Source organism: Alligator mississippiensis, chromosome 2 (assembly GCF_030867095.1).
Source record: "Alligator mississippiensis isolate rAllMis1 chromosome 2, rAllMis1, whole genome shotgun sequence".
In the NCBI taxonomy this organism is placed as follows: Eukaryota; Metazoa; Chordata; order Crocodylia; family Alligatoridae; genus Alligator; species Alligator mississippiensis.
In genome coordinates, this window is record NC_081825.1 from 2,098,611 (window position 1) to 2,117,144 (window position 18,534).

The window sequence follows — 18,534 nt, forward strand, 5'->3', positions numbered from 1 at the left end:
CGCTGTTCAATTTCTTTGTCAGCGATTTGGACAACAGGGTGAAAAGCAACCTGTTCAAATTTGCTGATGATACCAAAATTTGGGGTGAGGTGGGCACGCTAGTAGGGAGGGAAAGACTGCAGAAAGACCTGGATAGGTTGCAGGGGTGGGCTGACAAAAACAGGATGCATTTCAATACGGACAAGTGCAGGGTGCTGCACTTGGGCAGTAGTAACCGGCAACACACTTATAAGATGGGAAACTTCCTTCTTGAGAGCACGGAGGCAGAAAGGGACCTTGGAGTCATCATACACCCAAATGTATAGAACAGGCATTCCTCTAAAGAGTCACAGAAAATTAGGTTTGGAAGGGACCTCAGGAGCTCATCTAGTCTAACGCCCTTTTCAAAGCAGGACTATCTCCAACTAGATCAGCCAAGCCAAACCTTTGTCACGCTGGGTTTTGAAAACCACCAAGGATGAAGCTTCCACCACCTCTTTGGGTAACCTGTTCCTGTATTTTACTACCCTCCTACTGAGATAATACTTCCTAATATCTAAACTTCCCTTCCTGTTAAGTTGTGAGGCTTGATTACCAAGGAAGGTGCTGCAGAGAATGGCATGAAGGAAAGGACAGCAGGAAGGAGGACAGCTGGCACCTGGTGATGCTGAGTTCTGAGGAGGGGCTGAGAAAACAAACAGGCAAACTGGGCTCATGGGGTGCCAGTAGCAGTTTCTTAAAGACCGCAATGGGCATCTGCAGGCCTGGAAGAAGGGGGTATGTAGCGGGGAGGAAAGGCATGGTCAGGGTGGAAGCCAGGAAATGCTACCCCAGCAATAAATGTCCTCCTTCCTACAACTCTCATAGAAGCCTCACATACAAGAACCCTGGGGCTAGCAAAGAAGTCAAAGGTGACAGTGGGCCAAAGAGAGTTCCTGAATGTCATTTGGAGCCAGCTGTCTTGGGGAAGGCACCTATTGTAATGACACTTCTTCTCCCCCTGGGAAAACAGCCTGCTTTTAGAGAATGATGGGGTGGCACAGACTCCAAGGCTGATGCAAAGATTATCTCTGTGGTGGGCCAGTAGGGGGTGCTCCTGCACTGAGCCATCCACCTCACTGCACCTGACCATCTTCCAGGCTCAGAGTGCCTCCCTGGGGGCACCTCATGTCTCGCCCACCCACTTCATGGAGCACACCTGCAAGCCTGGGGGTAACAGCTCCACCACCCAGGGTCTGGACTGATCCCGGCCCTGTGCCCCCTGGGAAACACAGGCCTAGTAGTCCTTGATGGGTACTTGACCCACTGCAAGAATCTGGGGTGCTTCCCTTAGTTTGAAGCACAAATAGTGGTTTTCCTCTGTCAGCCAAACCAAGGGGACCCCAAGGAATAATCTAGGCCCTCTCCAATAAGTCTCCCATGCTAGACACGAAGAACTTTATTGGTTACGAGTACGTTTGGAATAGCATACAGAGTAGAGCAAAATCAAAGAAATCTCATAGAGCAAAGAGCATCTATGTTACAGCAAGCTACGTATCTAGGTAGCTCTCAAGTAGTTTACTCATATGTATCAATAAAAAGAGGCAGATGAAGATTCTCTCTGGAGTTCATTGATTATGAGTTTCAGGAGAAAGAGGGAGTTTCAGATGGTCCAGCTTCTCTCTGAGTTCTCATCATCCTACTGCCCCTCCTCCTGAGCAATCCATTACTTATACAGACCTTATGACCTCATTTACCCGATCCAATGAAGGCCAGCAACTGTTGGGTGCCAGCCAAGCTATTTGAAACGCATCACTGGTTGCCAGGTAGACTGGAAGGGGCTCCAGTCCCCTCCCAGTCATGTTGGCATTGCTTGGAACAATAGGGAGCTTAAGCCCCCCACCCAGGTATGTGATGCCAGTCACATAGGCAGAGGGAGCAGTTTTCCCTCAACCCTCAGAAATGTATGGAGCTCAAGTTCCAACTCAAGGTTACCTGAAGCAGATGGGACCAGAGGTTTCTGCCCTCTGCAGTGACCATGGTAACCAAACTGTCACCTAGCAGAGTTTGGGGAGAGACAGAGATGGTATTCTGCCACAATCTCCTCACAGGTTCCCCCAGTATCCATGCTGGCCTCTTCCTGAGGTGTTTCCTTTCAACTCTTAACCCACATCAAACTGGGGAGGCCAGCCTCTGTCTCCTTTGGGTTTTGCAGTGCCCTACAAAGGCTGAACGAAGGGTGAACTGTTGCTGCAGTCCCCCAGCATGAGACTGCCTCCCTGGATGCAGACACTGGTGAGTGATGAGCCAGTATACATCTCCAAACCCTTCCTGTATTGCGGGCAGAACTATGGATGCTTCTGCATAGGGATGCACTGGTCTAGGCCAGTTTGGAGGAGTGGAGGAAGCACTTCCCACTCTCAGACCACAGAAGTGGTTTCTCCTCTGTGTGGATATGCTGGTGCCAGGCAGGTGGGAAGATTAGATGTAGCTCTTCCCACTCTGAGCGCTATTATGGCTTCTCCCTCATGTGAATAAGCTGGTGCCGAGCTAGGTGTGAGGACTGAGAAAAGCTCTTCCCACACTCTGAGCACTGATATGGCTTCTCCCCCAAGTGGATACGCTGGTGCTGAGCCAATCGGGATGAATAAGTGAAGCTCTTTCCACACTGTGAGCACTTATGTGGCTTCTCCCCCATGTGGATACGCCGGTGCTGAGCCAAGGTGGAGGAGTGAGTGAAGCTCTTCCCACACTCTAAGCAATGATGCGGCTTCTCCCCTGTGTGGATACGCTGGTGCTGAGCCAGGGTAGAGGACTGAGTGAAGCTCTTCCCACACTCTGAGCACTGATGTGGCTTCTCCCCTGTGTGGATACGCTGGTGCTGAGCCAGGTTGGAGGAGTGAGTGAAGCTCTTTCCACACTCTGAACACCGATATGGCTTCTCACCTGTGTGGGTACGCTGGTGCTGAGCAAGCTTGGAGGACTTAGCAAAGCTCTTCCCACACTCTGAGCACTGATGTGGCTTCTCCCCTGTGTGAATAAGCTGGTGCTGAGCCAGGGTAGAGGACTGAGTGAAGCTCTTCCCACACTCTGAGCACCGATGTGGCTTCTCCCCTGTGTGGATACGCTGGTGCTGAGCCAGGTTGGAGGAGTGACTGAACCTCTTCCCACATTCTGAGCACTGATATGGCTTCTCCCCAGTGTGGGTACGCTGGTGTTGAGACAACCTAAAGGAGTTAGCGAAGCTCTTCCCGCACTCAGAGCACTGATGTGGCTTTTCCCCTGTGTGGATACGCTGGTGCTGAGCCAGGTTGGAGGAGTGACTGAAGCTCTTACCACATTCTGAGCACTGATATGGCTTTTCCCCTGTGTGGATAAGCTGGTGCTGACCAAGGGTGGAGGAGTGACTGAAGCTCTTCCCACACTCTGAACACTGATGTGGCTTCTCCCCCGTGTGGATACGCTGGTGCTGAGCCAGCTTGTAGGAGTGACTGAAGCTCTTCCCACACTCTGAGCACTGATGTGGCTTCTCCTTCGTGTGGATACGCTGGTGCTGAGCCAGCCTAATGGAGTTAGCAAAGTTCTTCCCACACTCTGAACACCGATATGGCTTCTCCACTGTGTGGATAAGCTGGTGCAGAGCCAGGCTGGAGGTCTGAGTGAAACCCTTCCCACACTCTGAGCACACATGAGGCTTCTCCCTTGTGTGGATATGCTGGTGCTGAGCCAAGGTAGAGGACTGAGTGAACCTCTTCCCACACTCTGAGCACTGGAATGGCTTCTCCCCCCTGTGGATACGCTGGTGCTGAGCCAGCCTGCAGGAGAAAGTGAAGCTCTTCCCACATTCTGAGCACTGATGTGGCTTCTGCTCCATGTGGATATGCTTGTGCTGAGCCAAGGTTGAGGAGTGAGTGAAGCTCTTCCCACACTCTGAGCACTGATGGGGCTTCTCCCCTGTGTGGATACGCTGGTGCTGAGCCAGGTGGGCAGACTGAGAGAAACTCTTCCCACACTCTAAGCACTGATGTGGCTTCTCCCCTGTGTGGATACGCTGGTGCTGAGCCAGGTGAGCGGACTGAGAGAAACTCTTCCCACACTCTGAGCACTGATGTGGCTTCTCCCCTGTGTGGATACGCTGGTGCTGAGCCAGGTGGGCAGACTGAGAGAAACTCTTCCCACACTCTGAGCACTGATGTGGCTTCTCCCCTGTGTGGATACGCTGGTGGAGAGCCAGCTGGGAGGAGTAAGTGAAGCTCTTCCCACACTCTGAGCACTGATGTGGCTTCTCTCTTGTGTGCATGCACCAGTGCCTTGCCAGGTTGGAGAGCTGCCTGAATCTCTTCCCACACTTGGTGCAGTGGTGCTGCACACACTTGTGCTGGGACAGGTCTTGCAAGCACATGAAGTTCTTCCTGCACTCAGTGCAGTGGTGTGTCTTGCTCTCTAGGTGGATGCACAGGTCCTGAAACAGGGAGATAAATTGAGTGCAGGTCTTCCCAGTTATGACACAGCTGTGTCTTATACTTCCCCTTCTGCACATGCAGGTTCTTGACCAGGTTTATGAGGCGCACAAAGCTCTTCCCCCATTTGTTGAAGCGGTGGGGTTTTCCTGATCTACAGGTAGGGGTGAGCTCTGCCCGTGTCTTTGGCAGTGAGCTCTGGCTTGCCCCTGAGACCCTCCTCACCGCCCTCCCTTGGGTGCAGCGCATCTTTCCAGTGGCTCTTAAGGTCTCTGAGATCCACGTATTCTTGCCTGCACTCAGGCCTGTTTCTAAGTTCTACCCCTTCTCCACCCTCATGCCCAACTGGAGATACCTGGCTCAAAGCTACCTTCTCCTTCTGCTTTTGGGGTCTCCCTTGACTCTCGTGCCATGGCTCCTTCTCAGGTCTCAGGGAGTCCATCTCAACCAAACTCCTCGAGGACGTCTGTACTGGCTCCAGGTCTGCAGACCCTTCCACAGGAGGCTGCTCCTCAGCTCTGTTCAGCATCCTGGCACCTCCTGCATGGAGAAAAGAAACTCCAGATTAGTCCCTACCTTGCTGGTAAAGGGCAGACGCTACTATTTCATCTACTGGGATGGGCCTCAGAGTAGGCCTGGACTTTTGCATTCTGTTTCCTCAAGAAAACAAGGTGTTCCTGACAAAACCCCAAGTGCTGGGGTGAGGGCGGGGTAGGTCCCTGTCCTGGGCTATTACCTACTTGATGATACTCTCAGAGTATCTGGCCCAACTGTCCATACCATTAGTTCAGGCCCTGCTGGGGGAAGCACATGTTGCACATGTGCGTTAGGGCAGTGCCTGAATAGCTCCATTCTCTAAGGGGCTGAGCATGAGGGAAGGACGTAGAGCTCTGGCACTGTCTTGTGAGATAAGCAGGGCTGTGCTTCCTTCCTGCTTCCAGGGAAAGCTCTTGTGCAGGGAATGCACCCATGGAGCTTTCCTCTGCTCACTGGTCCCAGATGGCACCCATGTCACAGGAGTCTTCAAAGGGGCTAAGGCCTTGGCATGAACATGAACCAAGACTCTGTGCCAAGTCTCAGGCTTGGTGACACTCAAGGCCACAGAGAGGAAACAGGAAGGGCTGTTACCTGTCAGCTCTGTGTTCCTGAGGGAGCCCTGGCACCCAGCTTGATAGACTTACAAAGGAACTTTTCTATCCTCCCCCCTCCACACACACACCCCTCATCTCACCATAACTAAGCAGAAGAAAAGTTTAACAGGCATCTCAGGCGGTACATTCCCCAGTCCTACTATGGGAGGCTTATTCAAACTTCATTGACAAAAACTCGGTTGCCGGGTTAGGGAATGCTGAGGAAAGAGTTTGAATCAAAGGGGTTGACATTTGAACAATGGTTAAGGGTTCATCACAGCGTCCAGCCCTTTGGAGCCCTAACCACAAATACTGGCACACTTTTCCTGGGATGACTGGTGGAAGTCCTCCCCACAAAGTTTATGAACACTTCAAGTAATCAATCCCCTTAAGTCTGTTAAAAGACTACAGTAAGATCTGAAGGTCATGCTAAGCTGAGGCTTAGTCACAACAGGTAAAATACAAAACACGTATGCTGACTTCACAGTACAAGCACAGCTAGGCCATCTGAGAAGGCCTTCCAGTATATCTTCTATACTCATAAAAATTTCAAGCTGGCTCCTAGGTGTCCGGTTACTCCTTAAAACTTTATGATTTTCCTGGTTGTTAATCAGTTTCTTGAGATGTTCTAAACCAGATAACCCCATGTTACTGAAAAAGCTAATTCATTTAAATTGAAACTATTTATTTAACAGGATTTTCCTGTCAGTTACGGCGTGGGACCCTCTTGATTTACACAATTAAAGGAATGCAGACAGCTTTCTTATAAGGGTATAAGAAAACTTTAAAGCAGCAAACTGTGTTTCAAGAGAGAGAAATTTCTCTGACACCCACTGATGTTCTTGAGAAACTGTGAGAAACAGATCATAGAATCACAGAAGTCAGGTCGGAAGGGACCTTGCAGATCTTCAGGTCCAACCCCCTGCCTGGGCAGGAAGAAAACTGGGTTCAAATGACCCCAGCCAGGTAGGCATCAAGATGCTTCTTAAAGACCCCCAGGGTAGGAGCCAGCGCCACTTCCCTTGGAAATTGGTTCCAGATCCTAGCTGCCCTGACTGTGAAGTAGTTCCTACAGATGTCTAATCTAAACCTACTCTCCAACAACTTGTGGCCGTTATTCCTTGTTATCCCGGGGGGCGCTGGGGGAAACAAGGTCTCCCCCAAACCCTTCTGGTCCCCTGTAGTGAGTTTATAAAAAGTCACCAGGTCCCCCCTCAGCCTTCTCTTGTGAAGGCTGAACAGGTTCAGGTCCTGTAGCCTTTCATTGTAGGGTCTGGCCTGCTGTCCCTGGATCATGCAGGTGGCCTTCCTCTAGACCCTCTCAATGTTGTCCACATCCCTCTTGAAGTGGGGTGCCCAGAACTGGACACAGTACTCCAGCTGTGGCCTGACCAGTGTCACATAGAGGGGGAGGATCACCTCCTTGGCCCTACTTGAGATTCACCTGTGGATGCATGATAGGGTCTGGTTAGCCCTGCCAACCGTGACCTCGCATTGTCGGCCCATGTTCATCTTGAAGTCAATAATGACTCCAAGATCCCTTTCTGCCTCCATGCTCTCAAGAAGGGAGTTTCCCATCTTATAAGTGTGCTGCTGGCACCCTGCACTTGTCCGTATTGAAACACATCCTGTTTTTGTTAGCCCACCCCTGCAACCTATCCAGGTCTTTCTGCAGTCTCTCCCTCCCTGCTAATGTGCCCACCTCTCCCTATATTTTGGGATCAGTCACCAGTCACCAGATCAGATCGTCTCTTTCCGTTGCCTGTTTAACCTTCAACAATCATGCTAAGAACTTTCTTGTCAAGAAAACACCTGAGTCCCTTGGAATGGTGAGATCCCAGCCTTCGCTCTCTCTTTCTCTTTTTCTTTTTCTCTCTAGGCATAGCTTTCTGAACCTGAATTTTATTAGATAAGCTTGAGCTAGGTTTCCCCAAATACTCAACTGAACCAGGGTAATATTGTAATTGTTTTGTTTGTTTTCCCTTCCATGGCCATTATTACTAATACCATAAATTTCATATACTTAGCCATAAATAACTTTTATAGTCAAACTGGCGATAACCAGGTGATTTTTTCCTTCTCTACTTCCCCTTCCCCACTTGCTGTACAGTAACTCTTCTTTTACCTAAGCTAAAGATCCCTTTAAAGCCCCAAAATACTGTGGGGTCCGCTCATCAAGAAGCTATCACTACTAGGACAGTTAGGGCAAAAGATTGGGACATGCTGAGTTTGACACAGAAAGGGGATCAGCCTATATAGGCTGATTGACCCAGTTTATATCAGACGTGCCCTGACGAACTGAATGCTGGCACATGAGGGTGTCAGCTGGACACCCAGCCAGATTCAGAGGTCTTCTTAAAACTTGTGTGCTTGTGTCTGACTGCATTTTATTGTTATCTTAACTGATTCCTAGCATATGAGTGGGTCAGGCGTGTGACATGAGAGAGAGGGGGGGGAGGGAGACCGATTTGGTGACTGGAGGAGTCTGGCCCCATTGAAACTGAGTCCTGCAAGATTGCTCCATAGGGGGTGAGGACTTGCAGAAGGGAGAGAGACAGCTCCACACAGAAACACAAGTAACATAAACAGCACACTAACAGAATTACAAAGACACTAGAAATGTACCCCTAATATATGAGCAAACCCCGAAGTGATGGGCAAATCTGGTAATAGGGGGCTATTCTGGTGCAAACCACAGGGCATTCCCTTTCCACCACAACCTGAAAGCTTCTGAATCCCACCCGTGCCATGGAGCCATTTAATGCAGCCTGAGACCATGAAGAAACTCTTCCAGGGGTCCAGGTCAACTTGACTAGAAGCAGCCAGGGACAGCCTAGGTTTTTTCTTGACCAACAGGAATGGCTACACAAAACCTTTGTATACAATGCTGATTTCAATGGGGGACTACAAATCCCATAATGCCCTGGGAAAGGGTGGCTAGTTTGGGCTGGGGAATTAACTCTTACATTGCTGAGTGAAGATAGCAACTTAAGATCATGGCAACCCAGGGAAACTAGATCTGGGATGAAAATCAAGATGGTAAAACTAATCGTCTCCTAACATCTGTCATTAGAAGGAGAAGAAGGGAGAAGTTGCTTGTTTCCATATTGTTCAATTCCAGAGAGTGGGAACACCACCTGCCTGCACGCATTACAGCAGGGGTGGGCAAAATACAGCATGTCTAGCCTGCAGCAGGCTCCTTAGTCCCACCTGGCCAACGTGCTGCCTGGCTGTGGCACATACTGCTGTCTGCTGGGCATAAAGCATGGCTGGGATGGATCCACAGCTGGGCTAGGTTTCTAGGTTGTCTGGGCAGCTGCAACCCTTTCTGGCTGTCGCTGCTTTCTAGGTTGTCTGGGCAGCTGCAACTCTTTCTGGCTGTCGCTAGCGAGGTGCTGGTCCCCACTGCTACCATAGGGCTGGGGGCAGCTGCCAGAACGAGCTGTCCTACCCATGCTTCATGCCCAGGGGCGGTTGAATGCATCAAGCCTAGGTGGAGCTGGTGCAGACCATGCTGGGACTGTGCGCTGTTGACAGTGGTGGAGCACATGCCGCAGGGCGTGCAATCCCTGGGCTATTGTGGGGTGGGGGCAGGGCCTGACCGACTCAGCTGGGCTAATGCAAGCACTCCAATGCACACCCCACATACCCTTAAACCCTCTCACACAAAACCCATAATCACACCTTCCACCATACAATCATACACCCCACAAAGCCTGCACCTAACCATACCAATCCCTATACCCCCTAACACTCAAACCTACAAGCCTCTGGAGGAGGCCCCATTTACTGCTAAGTGCACACACCACACCCCCCCGCCACATCCCCCACAAACCCCATGCCCACCCACACATACACACAAACCCGACACATTGATATATACCCCAACAACCTCCCCCACACACCATATGCACACATCCATACACGTACCCACAGCCCTCCACAAACCACATACCCACACTCCGTAGGGGTTCATTAATAAGAGATCTGGGGGGCTCCCACCACTGTGTGCACCCCAGGATGGTGGGGGGGGCAGGGCATGTGCCCCTCTGATTCATGATCAGCAATGGCAGCACAGGAAAGACATGCAGTTTCCAGGTCCCACTGGCACTCTGGCCATGGAGCGTTACTGACAGCAGAGTCAACGTTGGGGGTGGAGTGGACAGACAGCCACAACTCACCTGGCAGCTGGTCCTTTGATCTTGAGAGTTCCCCAGTGTCCTCATCATCACAGACCCAGAGCTCCACCTGTCCTCGCTGGATGTTGCAGATTAAGTCAGGTGTGGGACCTCGATATCCTGTGTGGACAGTGGTTAAAGAGCATTTGTGACTGGGTACAGGATATAGAATCCAGCTGGGATTAGGGGAATGGATCCAATGAACTCAAGGTGTCTACTAGGGCCTTGATGGACAAGGGAGGATGGGCATTTAAGATGAAAGAAAAGGCACTGCAGGGAGAAGCCTTCAAGAGATAAGAGTCCTTGTTACCCAGGTGGATGAGGAATGGTCACAGGAAACAAAGCACCAACCACTCCTGATTTAGAAAGGGCATTAAACTGACAGTGTCACTAGGGACAGGTGAGGAAATGCATGATCCATGCATCTGTATTTCTACACAAATAATGACATCTCTCAGCTGGACCAAAAGAGGCACAAGAGGGACACCAGCTCATGAACAGTTAGCGCCGAGCTAGTGAAGGGACACTTGGGAGGGGTTGGACGTGTTCAAGTCAGCAGGCCCCGAAGATCTTCCTCCAAGAGTGCTGAAGGAATTGGTCTGTGTCACAGCAGAACCACTGGCATGACTGTTTGAGCACTTGTGGTGCTTAGGACAGGTCCCAGAGAACTGGAAAAGGGCCAATGTGGTCCCTATTTTCAAGAAGGGGAGGAAGAAGGATCTGGGTAACTATAGGCCAGTTAGTCTCACCTCTAGCCTTGGAAAAACCTTTGAAAAAAATTATTAAGGATCACATTTGTGCGAGTCCAGCAGGAAAAAATAATGCTGAAGGGTAACCAGCACGGATTCATAGCAGGGAGCTCCTGCCTGAGTGACCTTGTTTCTTTTTACAACTACGTCGGAAAATGCTTAGATGCAGCAGTTGAGGTACATGCCATTTATTTGGATTTTAAAAAGGCCTTCAATAAGCTGTCTCATCCCATTCTCCTAAGTAAACTAAGAGGCTGTGACGTAGACGATTACATGGTCAGGTGGGTAGTAAATTGACTTATGGGACTCACCCAGACAGTGGTGGTGGACGAGTTGGTATCAACCAGGAAAGGTATAGGCAGTGCAGTCCCCCAAGGTTCAGTCCTTGGACCAGCGCTGTTCAATATCTTCATCAGTGACTTGGATGAGGGCATGGAGAGCACTTTCTCCAAATTCAAGGACGACACTAAATTATGGGCCTAAGTAAACACACTGGTGGGCAGGAAACACATTCAGGGGGTTAAGGACAGGGTGGACATGTGGGCAGCACAGAATAGGATGCAGGTTCACAAAGACAAATGCAAGATACTGCACCTAGGGAGAAGGAATCTCCAACACACTTAAGAGACTGTAAGTGATCAGTAAAGCTATACGCACTGCATCATGCACTGGCAGGTGCATAACCAACAGGTGTAGGGAGGTGACACATCCCCTCTATGGGGCACTGGTAAGACCACAGTTGGAGTACAGTGTCCCGTTTCAGGTGCTGCACTTTAAGAGGGACGTGGACAACCTTGAGAGGGTCCAGAGGAGGTCTACACGTATGATGGTTAGGGGCCTGCAGGCAAAGCCCTACCTGGACAGATTGAGACCAGGATCTCTTCAGCCTCTGCAAGAGAAGGCTAAGAGGTGATCTAGCAGCCATCTACAAATTCATTGGAGGGAGACAGCAGGAATAGGGAATACTCTGTTTAGCAGGACACCCCTTGGAGTAACTAGATAAAATGACCACAAACTGGCAGAGAGCAGATTTGGGTAAGACATCAGGAAGAACTTTTCACGGTAAGGGTTGCCAGAATCTGGAATGGGCTCCAATGGAGCTGGTGGTCTCCCATACCGGGGGATCTTTAAGAGGAGGCTGGACATGCAACTGGCTGGGGTTGTCTGAGCCCAGCGCGCTTTCTGGCCGAGGGCAGGGGGTCAGACTCAATGATCTCCTGAGACTCCTTCTGACCCTAAAAATCTATGAAATCTTTGATATACTGAAAACAAAAGCAAAGCTTTCGCTGCTTTCAATGTACCAAAAAGAAGAGATATGGGACGCACTTATGGATGGATAACATTTATCTTATCAGTGAAACTGCATGAAAAGAAGTGAAGATGAGCTTAGTGAGGGGACTCATGGCAATGAAAAGCACCCAGGACAGGTGCTGACACTGAAACTTTTTTCTGGGAGAGAGATAAATTCATCATGCCGAGGGACAGCAAAGGGTGATTTCATTAAAAAAAATGCAGCTGAGAAATCATCCCATCCATTGGGAGGATCGTCCCAGGAGGGGTGATGAGGGCACTGGCTGGCAAGTACTGCAGGGTTGAACAACAAGTTCCTGGGCGTCATGGGTATGGACACAAGGAGAGTGAAAGAGATACATTGCACGGCACGTGAAAGGTCATAATATACAAACGGTCAAGATGATCTTTGCCGAGCAAGACAAAACATTGAAGCACTTCCCACAGGAAATCCTCTGGGGCAAAGAAAGAAAGCATCAGAAAAGCAAATTGACCTAGTAAAAGCTCAGTACCTCAACTCTGCACACATGCAAGTACAAACCCCTGCGTTAAACATCCTCTGGAAATGAAAACTGGTTCTCACTAGGTCCTGCAGCTGGCCCACTTCTTGTCATCACAATAATGGGCATCCGATCAGCAGAGGGATTTTAGGAAGAGCACAAGAAAGCTTCTGAGAGTGGGAGAGGGAGCTGGAGAGCACAGCCTGTAAAAAACCCAGCAAAGACCAAGTTTCTGGTCTATGGAGATGAAGATGTTAGGAAGGGATGTGGACAGCAGCTTCCAGGGACCCCTTGGCAGACAAACTGGGGTCACACAACGTGTACACGTGTTGCCAGAGGAGCAGTTGAGGAAACGCATCATCTCCTGTTGTAGCAGCAGAGGCTGGTAAGACTATCTATTGACTTGTGCCAGGTCCTAACTAGGGGAGAAAGGGAATTTAGATTTCACAGAACAGAGCATGCTAGGATCATTAAATGTGTCTGGAGAGGACACGCTAGGCCAAACAGGGAGGAAATCAGAATCTTCCCCCAATGAACAGCTCTTAGTGCATTCGTGCACAATGACCTGGAGATGGTGTGAACGTGCTGAGAAGGCAAAGGGAGATCATGTTGCCAAGAAACTGCTGCATATGGAAGAACCAGGAGTCACAAGAACAGGGAAAGCACAAGTGAAGGCGGCTGGAGGAAATGAAGGAGGAGATCTCAGTCTGAAATGTGAGGGAGGCCTGATCACTGACAGGGCAGTGGGGAGAAGGGGATTTAAACCTCCAGCCAAAAGTTCATGAAACTGAGATTATTGGAACAGGGAGGTGACTACAAAACTGTTCGCATATCTCCGGGGAGAAGCAAGACCCAGAGCTTTACCCAGGGAAATGAGGGCTTGGTGATTCTTCACCATCTGGTCCCGGTAAAGCACCTTGTCTTCATCGTCCAGCAGCTCCCACTCCTTCCGCGTGAAATACACCGCCACGTCCTCAAACATCTCCCGGAGCTGCAGGCACAAGCGTTGCACCATCAGTGTCTCCTGGGCCAGCTGCTCCCAGCCCCCACAGCCCTGTCTGCAACAGATTCATAGAAGTCGGGTCGGAAGGGACCTTGTAGATATTCAAGTCTGACCTCCTGCCCTGGGCAGGAGAGAAAACTGGGATCAAATGACCCCAGCCAGGTAGACATCCAGCCTCCTCTTAAAGACCCCCAGGGTAGGAGCCATCACCACTTCCCTTGGAAATTGCTTCCAGATCCTAGCCAACCTGACTGTGAAGTAATGCCTCTGGATGTCTAGTCTAAACCTACTCTCTAACAACTTGTGGCTGTTATTCCTTGTTACCCCAGGAGGTGCTTGGGGGAACAAGGTCTCTCCCAAACCCTGCTGGTCCCCCCTAGTGAGTTTATAGATGGTCACCAGGTCCCCCCTCAGCCTTCTCTTGCCAAGACTGAACAGTTTAAGGTCCCATAGCCTCTCTTCGTAAGGTCTGCCCTGCTGTCCCCTGATCATGCGGGTGGCCCTCCTCTGGACCCTCTCCATGTTGTCTGCATCCCTCCTGAAGTGCGGCGCCCAGAACTGGACGCAGTATTCCAGGTGTGGCCTGAGCAGTGCCGCATAGAGGGGGAGGATCACCTCCTTGGCCCTGCTTGAGATTCATCTGTGGATGCATGACAAGGTGCCATTAACCCTACTGACCGTGACCTCGCATTGTCAGCCTATGTTCATCTTGGAGTCAACAATGACTGCAAGATCTCTTTCTGCCACTGTGCTCTTGAGAAGGGAGTTTCCCAGCTTATAAGTGTGCTGCTGGTTCCCACTGCCCAAGTGCAGCACCCTGCACTTGTCAGCACTGAAACCCATCATATTTTCGTTAGCCCACCTGTGTAACCTGTCCAGGTCCTGCTGTAAACTGTCCTTCCATATTAGTGTGCCCACCTCACTCCAAATCTTCGTATCATCAGCAAATTTAAACAGGCTGCTTTGCACCCAGTCGCCCAAGTCATTAATAAAGAAATTGAACAGTACGGGCCCAAGGAACGAGCCCTGGGGGACTCCACTGCCCACTTCCCTTCAGGTCAAAAAAGACCCATCCACCACTACCCTCTGAGTACGACCCTTCAGGCAACTTGCAATCCATCTGACTGTGTAGGCATCGATGCCACAGTCACCTAATTTTTTAATGAGAATGGGGTGGGAGACAGTGTCAAAGGCCTTGCTGAAGTCCAGAAAGACCACGTCCACTGCGACACCCGTGTCCAATGCTTTTGTGGCCTGATAATAGAAGGCAATCACTGGGTACTACCACTAATTGCAATCTTAGCCATGACAGGTAAGGGGACACAACTCCCCACTTCAGCTGACATGCGACGTGGATGCAGCCACGAATACAGGAGTTCATGTGTCGCCCTTAGCCCAGGTCATCACGATCTATTTGCTCGGTCTTTTGAGGCAGCCTAGGCAGCACTTCTGGAGGCAGGGAGCCCGGCTCCACACACTGTAACCCGGCCTGCCCGCGCCAGCACCCCTGGTATCTGCATTCAGGAGGGAGCTTCTGTTAATGCAGCTTGGGGTGTCTGCAGCCTTCAACACTGCAGCCTACATGCTCTTCAGGTCTCTCCGCTCCCCAAATTCTTTGCAGCACCCCAGGGTCCTCCTGTGCTCTGCCCCACCTGTACTCCCCACCACAAGTGAACCGGGTGCCCTGCTCACCTCCGAGCTCTCCTCCTGATTTGGAGGCATGCCCTGCCCCTTCTGCACTTGGCCTGGCTCAGGGTTCGGGGACCTCCTTTCCTCCAGGCTCCCTGCGCACGTCCTCTGCAGCTCCAGGATCACCGGCCCCTCCTCAGCAGGCTGCTGCTCAGCTCTCGGCAGGGTCCCAGCACCTGCAGGTGGGAAGGGAGGGCACACGTGAGCCCTGGTGCTGCTGGCACGGGGAAAGCCCTGCGAGTCTCCTGCATTGGCCTGGGACTTCGGAGACGGAGGCTTCAGTGTGTGGAAGAGGGGGGAGAAGGAAGACGCAGAATCCCGCAGCTCTTGCTAGCACACCTCCACAGGCATGAGGCTGGAGATGAGCCCCAGTAACTCTGTCCCAGAGTGCGGAGGTGATCGCAGCACCACGACAGAGCCTGCAGGGACATCGCTCCCTGGGAAAGCAGCTCAAGCGATGCTGGGGCCGTATCAGATCCACATGCTAAGGGCAGGGGAGGGGAACGCAAGGTCGGTCTGCTCCTGGGCTGTGAAACGATTCCAGGGTCACCAGGAGAACAAGAACCGCTGATCTGTGGAGCACTGACCCCACCACCATGTTGTAGAAGGGAGATTTCTGCACGGAGGGACGGTGCTCATGCTGCTGGAGAGTGGAGACCCACCGCCCCCACCCTGCCCCCGGGATCGAGCCTTGTCTGAGCCACCAGCCTGAGCAGCTTTCATCTTCTGACAGCTCCCAGGTCTGCTCCAGTTCAGGGGAGTCTGCAGCAGGACACAGGCCTGGGTTAGCTGCACCCAAACCAGCCAGGTCTCATCTCCCTGTCACATGCACCAGCCACGTATTGGGCAAAGAGAGCTCATGGGTCATGAGGAAGGGGCTGTGAACTCTGATGTCTGGGATGTGAACTACATAATAGCTGTTATCGTGGCAGTACAAGGCCCAAGCATGATGTGGCCTCTGTGCGCCGGGTGCTGCACCCATGCAGGGAGAAAGATCAGGGTCTCAACCCGGAAGCAGTCCACCCCCAGGGATCATGTCTGTCCCAGCCTAGTCACATGGTTACGAACATTGCAGCCCTGTCGCTGTCACAGGCAGCAACTGAGTGTCTCCCCCAGGCTGCAGAACAGTCATTCAGGCATCCCTATCTCCATCACAGACGTCACCTGACTCCTGTGGGGGCTCCTCTATGGGGACGCGAGCTGGCCTGTCCCGAGGCCCCAGGGTTTCCATCTCTCCCGACTCCTCCAGAGGCCTGTCCACACGATGGGCCTTGGGCTGCTTCGGCCATGAATCACCAGGGTCCTGCAGTTTCCCCAGGGGCTTCATCTCATTGGAGGGCGCCTCTTCAACCTTCACCCTCACTGTGACCTGGGGACAAGATCAACGCATCACCGAGGAGCCGGGATATGCAAGAGATGGGGCTGGGAGGGGACACTGTGCAAGCACAAGGAGATGCAACACTCTCACCTGCAGTGTCTCATCCTCCTCCTGACCCGGCTGAAACCCCTCGGCCAGGGCCACGGCCTCGGCGCAGGTCTTCACACCACGACCCCACGCCCGGCTCCGCATCTCCGGGGGCAGGATGGCCAGGAACTGCTCCAGCACCACCAGCTCCAGCACCTGCTCCTTGCTGCGGCGCTGGGGCTCCAGCCAGAGCACACACAGCTCCTGCAGGCGGCTGCAAACCTCCCGCGGCCCCGCGGCTTCCCCGTAGCCCAGGCCCCGGAAACGTTGCCGCCAGGTCTCTGGGCCGGGCAGGTCGTCCCCCACTGCGAGCTGGGGAGTCTCCGCGGGGAGCTGGGCCAGAGCAGGGGGCTGCATGGCCGGCATGCCCTCCTGCCCCGCAGCCCCCAGCGTCGGCATCGGGCCAGCTCCTCCTGCAGTGCCTGCTCTCCTGCCCCCCGCAGCACTGGGGGCTGCGGGGACGCACGCCTGGTCCTGGGCTGGACGACACGAGGGACGTGTCCTGCCCTGCAGATGCTGCCCAGAGCCTCCCGCGCCCACCCGGCTCCCCAGCGACACCTGCAGCTGCGGCAGGGCTGCGACGGGAAGGGCTGCGGGGGCTGCACCGGGCTGCAGCGCAGCATCCATGTCTCCCCGGAGAAGCCTCCCCCGCCACGGCTGGGCTCTCGCTGCCGTATGCTCGCTCACGTGCCGCGCCTGCCCACAGCGTCTGGTCTGCAGGGAAGGAGAGGACACGGAGGTCACCACGGGGTGGGAGACCCAGGACACATCCCCCCACAGTCCCCCAGCTCCGCAGTGCCCCACGCCTGTGGGCTCCCTCTCCACAGGGCTGCGTGTCCGTCCCCCCCCGGGGCAAACGGCCCAATGTCTCCCAAGATCATGAGACACCAGGAAACCCTCCCTCCCCTGAGGTCCCCAACCCTGTCCTCGCGCAGAGGAGCCTCGCGGTGTCCTTGCTGCCCTGTACGGCTATGACCCCCGACCACAACTGCCCCCTTCCTGCCTTACTCCTGCCCAGGCCTGTGCCAGGCCCTGTAGCCGCTGCCTTGCCCCAGCATGGCCCCCCTCCACTCCCTTCCGCTCCCCACCCGCACCGCCTGCTCCGGGGCATGGGACCCCGGCACAGCTGCCCCCCCCAGCCCCGCAGTGCCCTGAGCCTGGGCTGCCCCTCCACACCGGGCACATGCACCCGCACACGTCCAACGTGTCCCGACAGCCCCGCACACCAGCAAGCCCCGCCCCGCCCCGCCCCGCCCCCGCGGCCCCCGAGCTGCGCCGGGCGTGAGACGCGCAGAGCCGCGCCCCAGACCCCTCCCCCCGCCGCGGGGGCTTCCGGGAGCTGAGCACGATCCCTCCCTCCCTCCAGGTCCCGCCCCTCCTCGCGTCACACGTGACATCACAGGCAGTCAGGGGCCCCTCCCGCCCGCATCCCCCCGCGCATTAACCCGTTGGTGCCCTGGCCGGCGGCAGAGCTGCGGGTTGCGGTGCGTGGAGGACGCGCCGTGTCACTGCTCCCCGCACCCCGAGCGCTCCTCCCGCGGCCGTCCCCGGCGGGGTCGGGCTGCGCCCCGGGGCGGGGCGGGGCAGGGCGGGGAAGATGCGGAGCCGCAGGTTTCCGCCGGCGCCAGCTCCCGAAGGGCGCGGACGGGACGAGGGGTTGCAGCCCGTCCCTTCGCCCCCGGCCGCCTCGTCCACACCTGGCCGCGCCCGCTGCGCTGCGCTGCGCTGGGAGCTCAGCCCCGCACACTGCCCCTCGCCGCAGAGGTGCGAGGCAGTCTTACAGGCGTTTGCTGTGCCGTTCAGCACCGCTCCCTGCTCCTCCGCGGGGACCAAACCCTCCCCTAGAGCCACCCCCTGGAAGAGGGGAGCTCGCCCTGCAGCCCCAGGAAGAAGCCTCCCCCCTCAGCTGCCGGCTCGCTCCCGGTGTGTGGGGGGGCAGCTTGTTCACGTGCCGCAGGCAGGAGGCAAACCCTGTGCCCTGCTTCGCCGGGCAGCCTAGGCCACGGCACTGACCCGGGCCCAAAGGGCTCCTTTCACAGAGCAATGCATAAACCAAGCGCAGCTGGCAACAGCTGACCCGCAGCGTGTGTTAGCTCCCTCCACCTTCTCCAA

General features: G+C 53.8%; 1 protein-coding gene across 4 annotated transcripts; it reads right to left on the reverse strand.

Annotated features, from left to right (window-relative positions):
* Positions 1 to 1,402: 1,402 nt before the first annotated feature.
* Positions 1,403 to 17,674, reverse strand: LOC109284324 (zinc finger protein 420). 4 transcript variants are annotated; one of them, XM_059721168.1, is made up of 8 exons: positions 17,599 to 17,674; positions 16,426 to 17,136; positions 16,122 to 16,326; positions 14,961 to 15,133; positions 13,130 to 13,256; positions 9,730 to 9,846; positions 4,789 to 4,958; positions 1,403 to 4,420 (listed from the first exon to the last, which is right to left on the reverse strand). In XM_059721168.1, the coding sequence occupies exons 1-8, from the start codon at positions 17,605 to 17,607 to the stop codon at positions 2,471 to 2,473; spliced, it is 3,462 nt and encodes a 1,153-aa protein (XP_059577151.1). In that variant the 5' UTR covers positions 17,608 to 17,674; the 3' UTR covers positions 1,403 to 2,470. The 4 variants fall into 4 exon arrangements, with proteins under 4 accessions (XP_059577151.1, XP_059577154.1, XP_059577152.1 ...); XM_059721171.1 differs by lacking the exons at positions 16,122 to 16,326; positions 16,426 to 17,136; positions 17,599 to 17,674 and adding an exon at positions 15,297 to 15,417; XM_059721169.1 differs by lacking the exons at positions 16,122 to 16,326; positions 16,426 to 17,136; positions 17,599 to 17,674 and having other exon boundaries at positions 13,130 to 13,323; positions 14,961 to 15,044.
* Between the last annotated feature and the right edge of the window lie 860 nt (positions 17,675 to 18,534).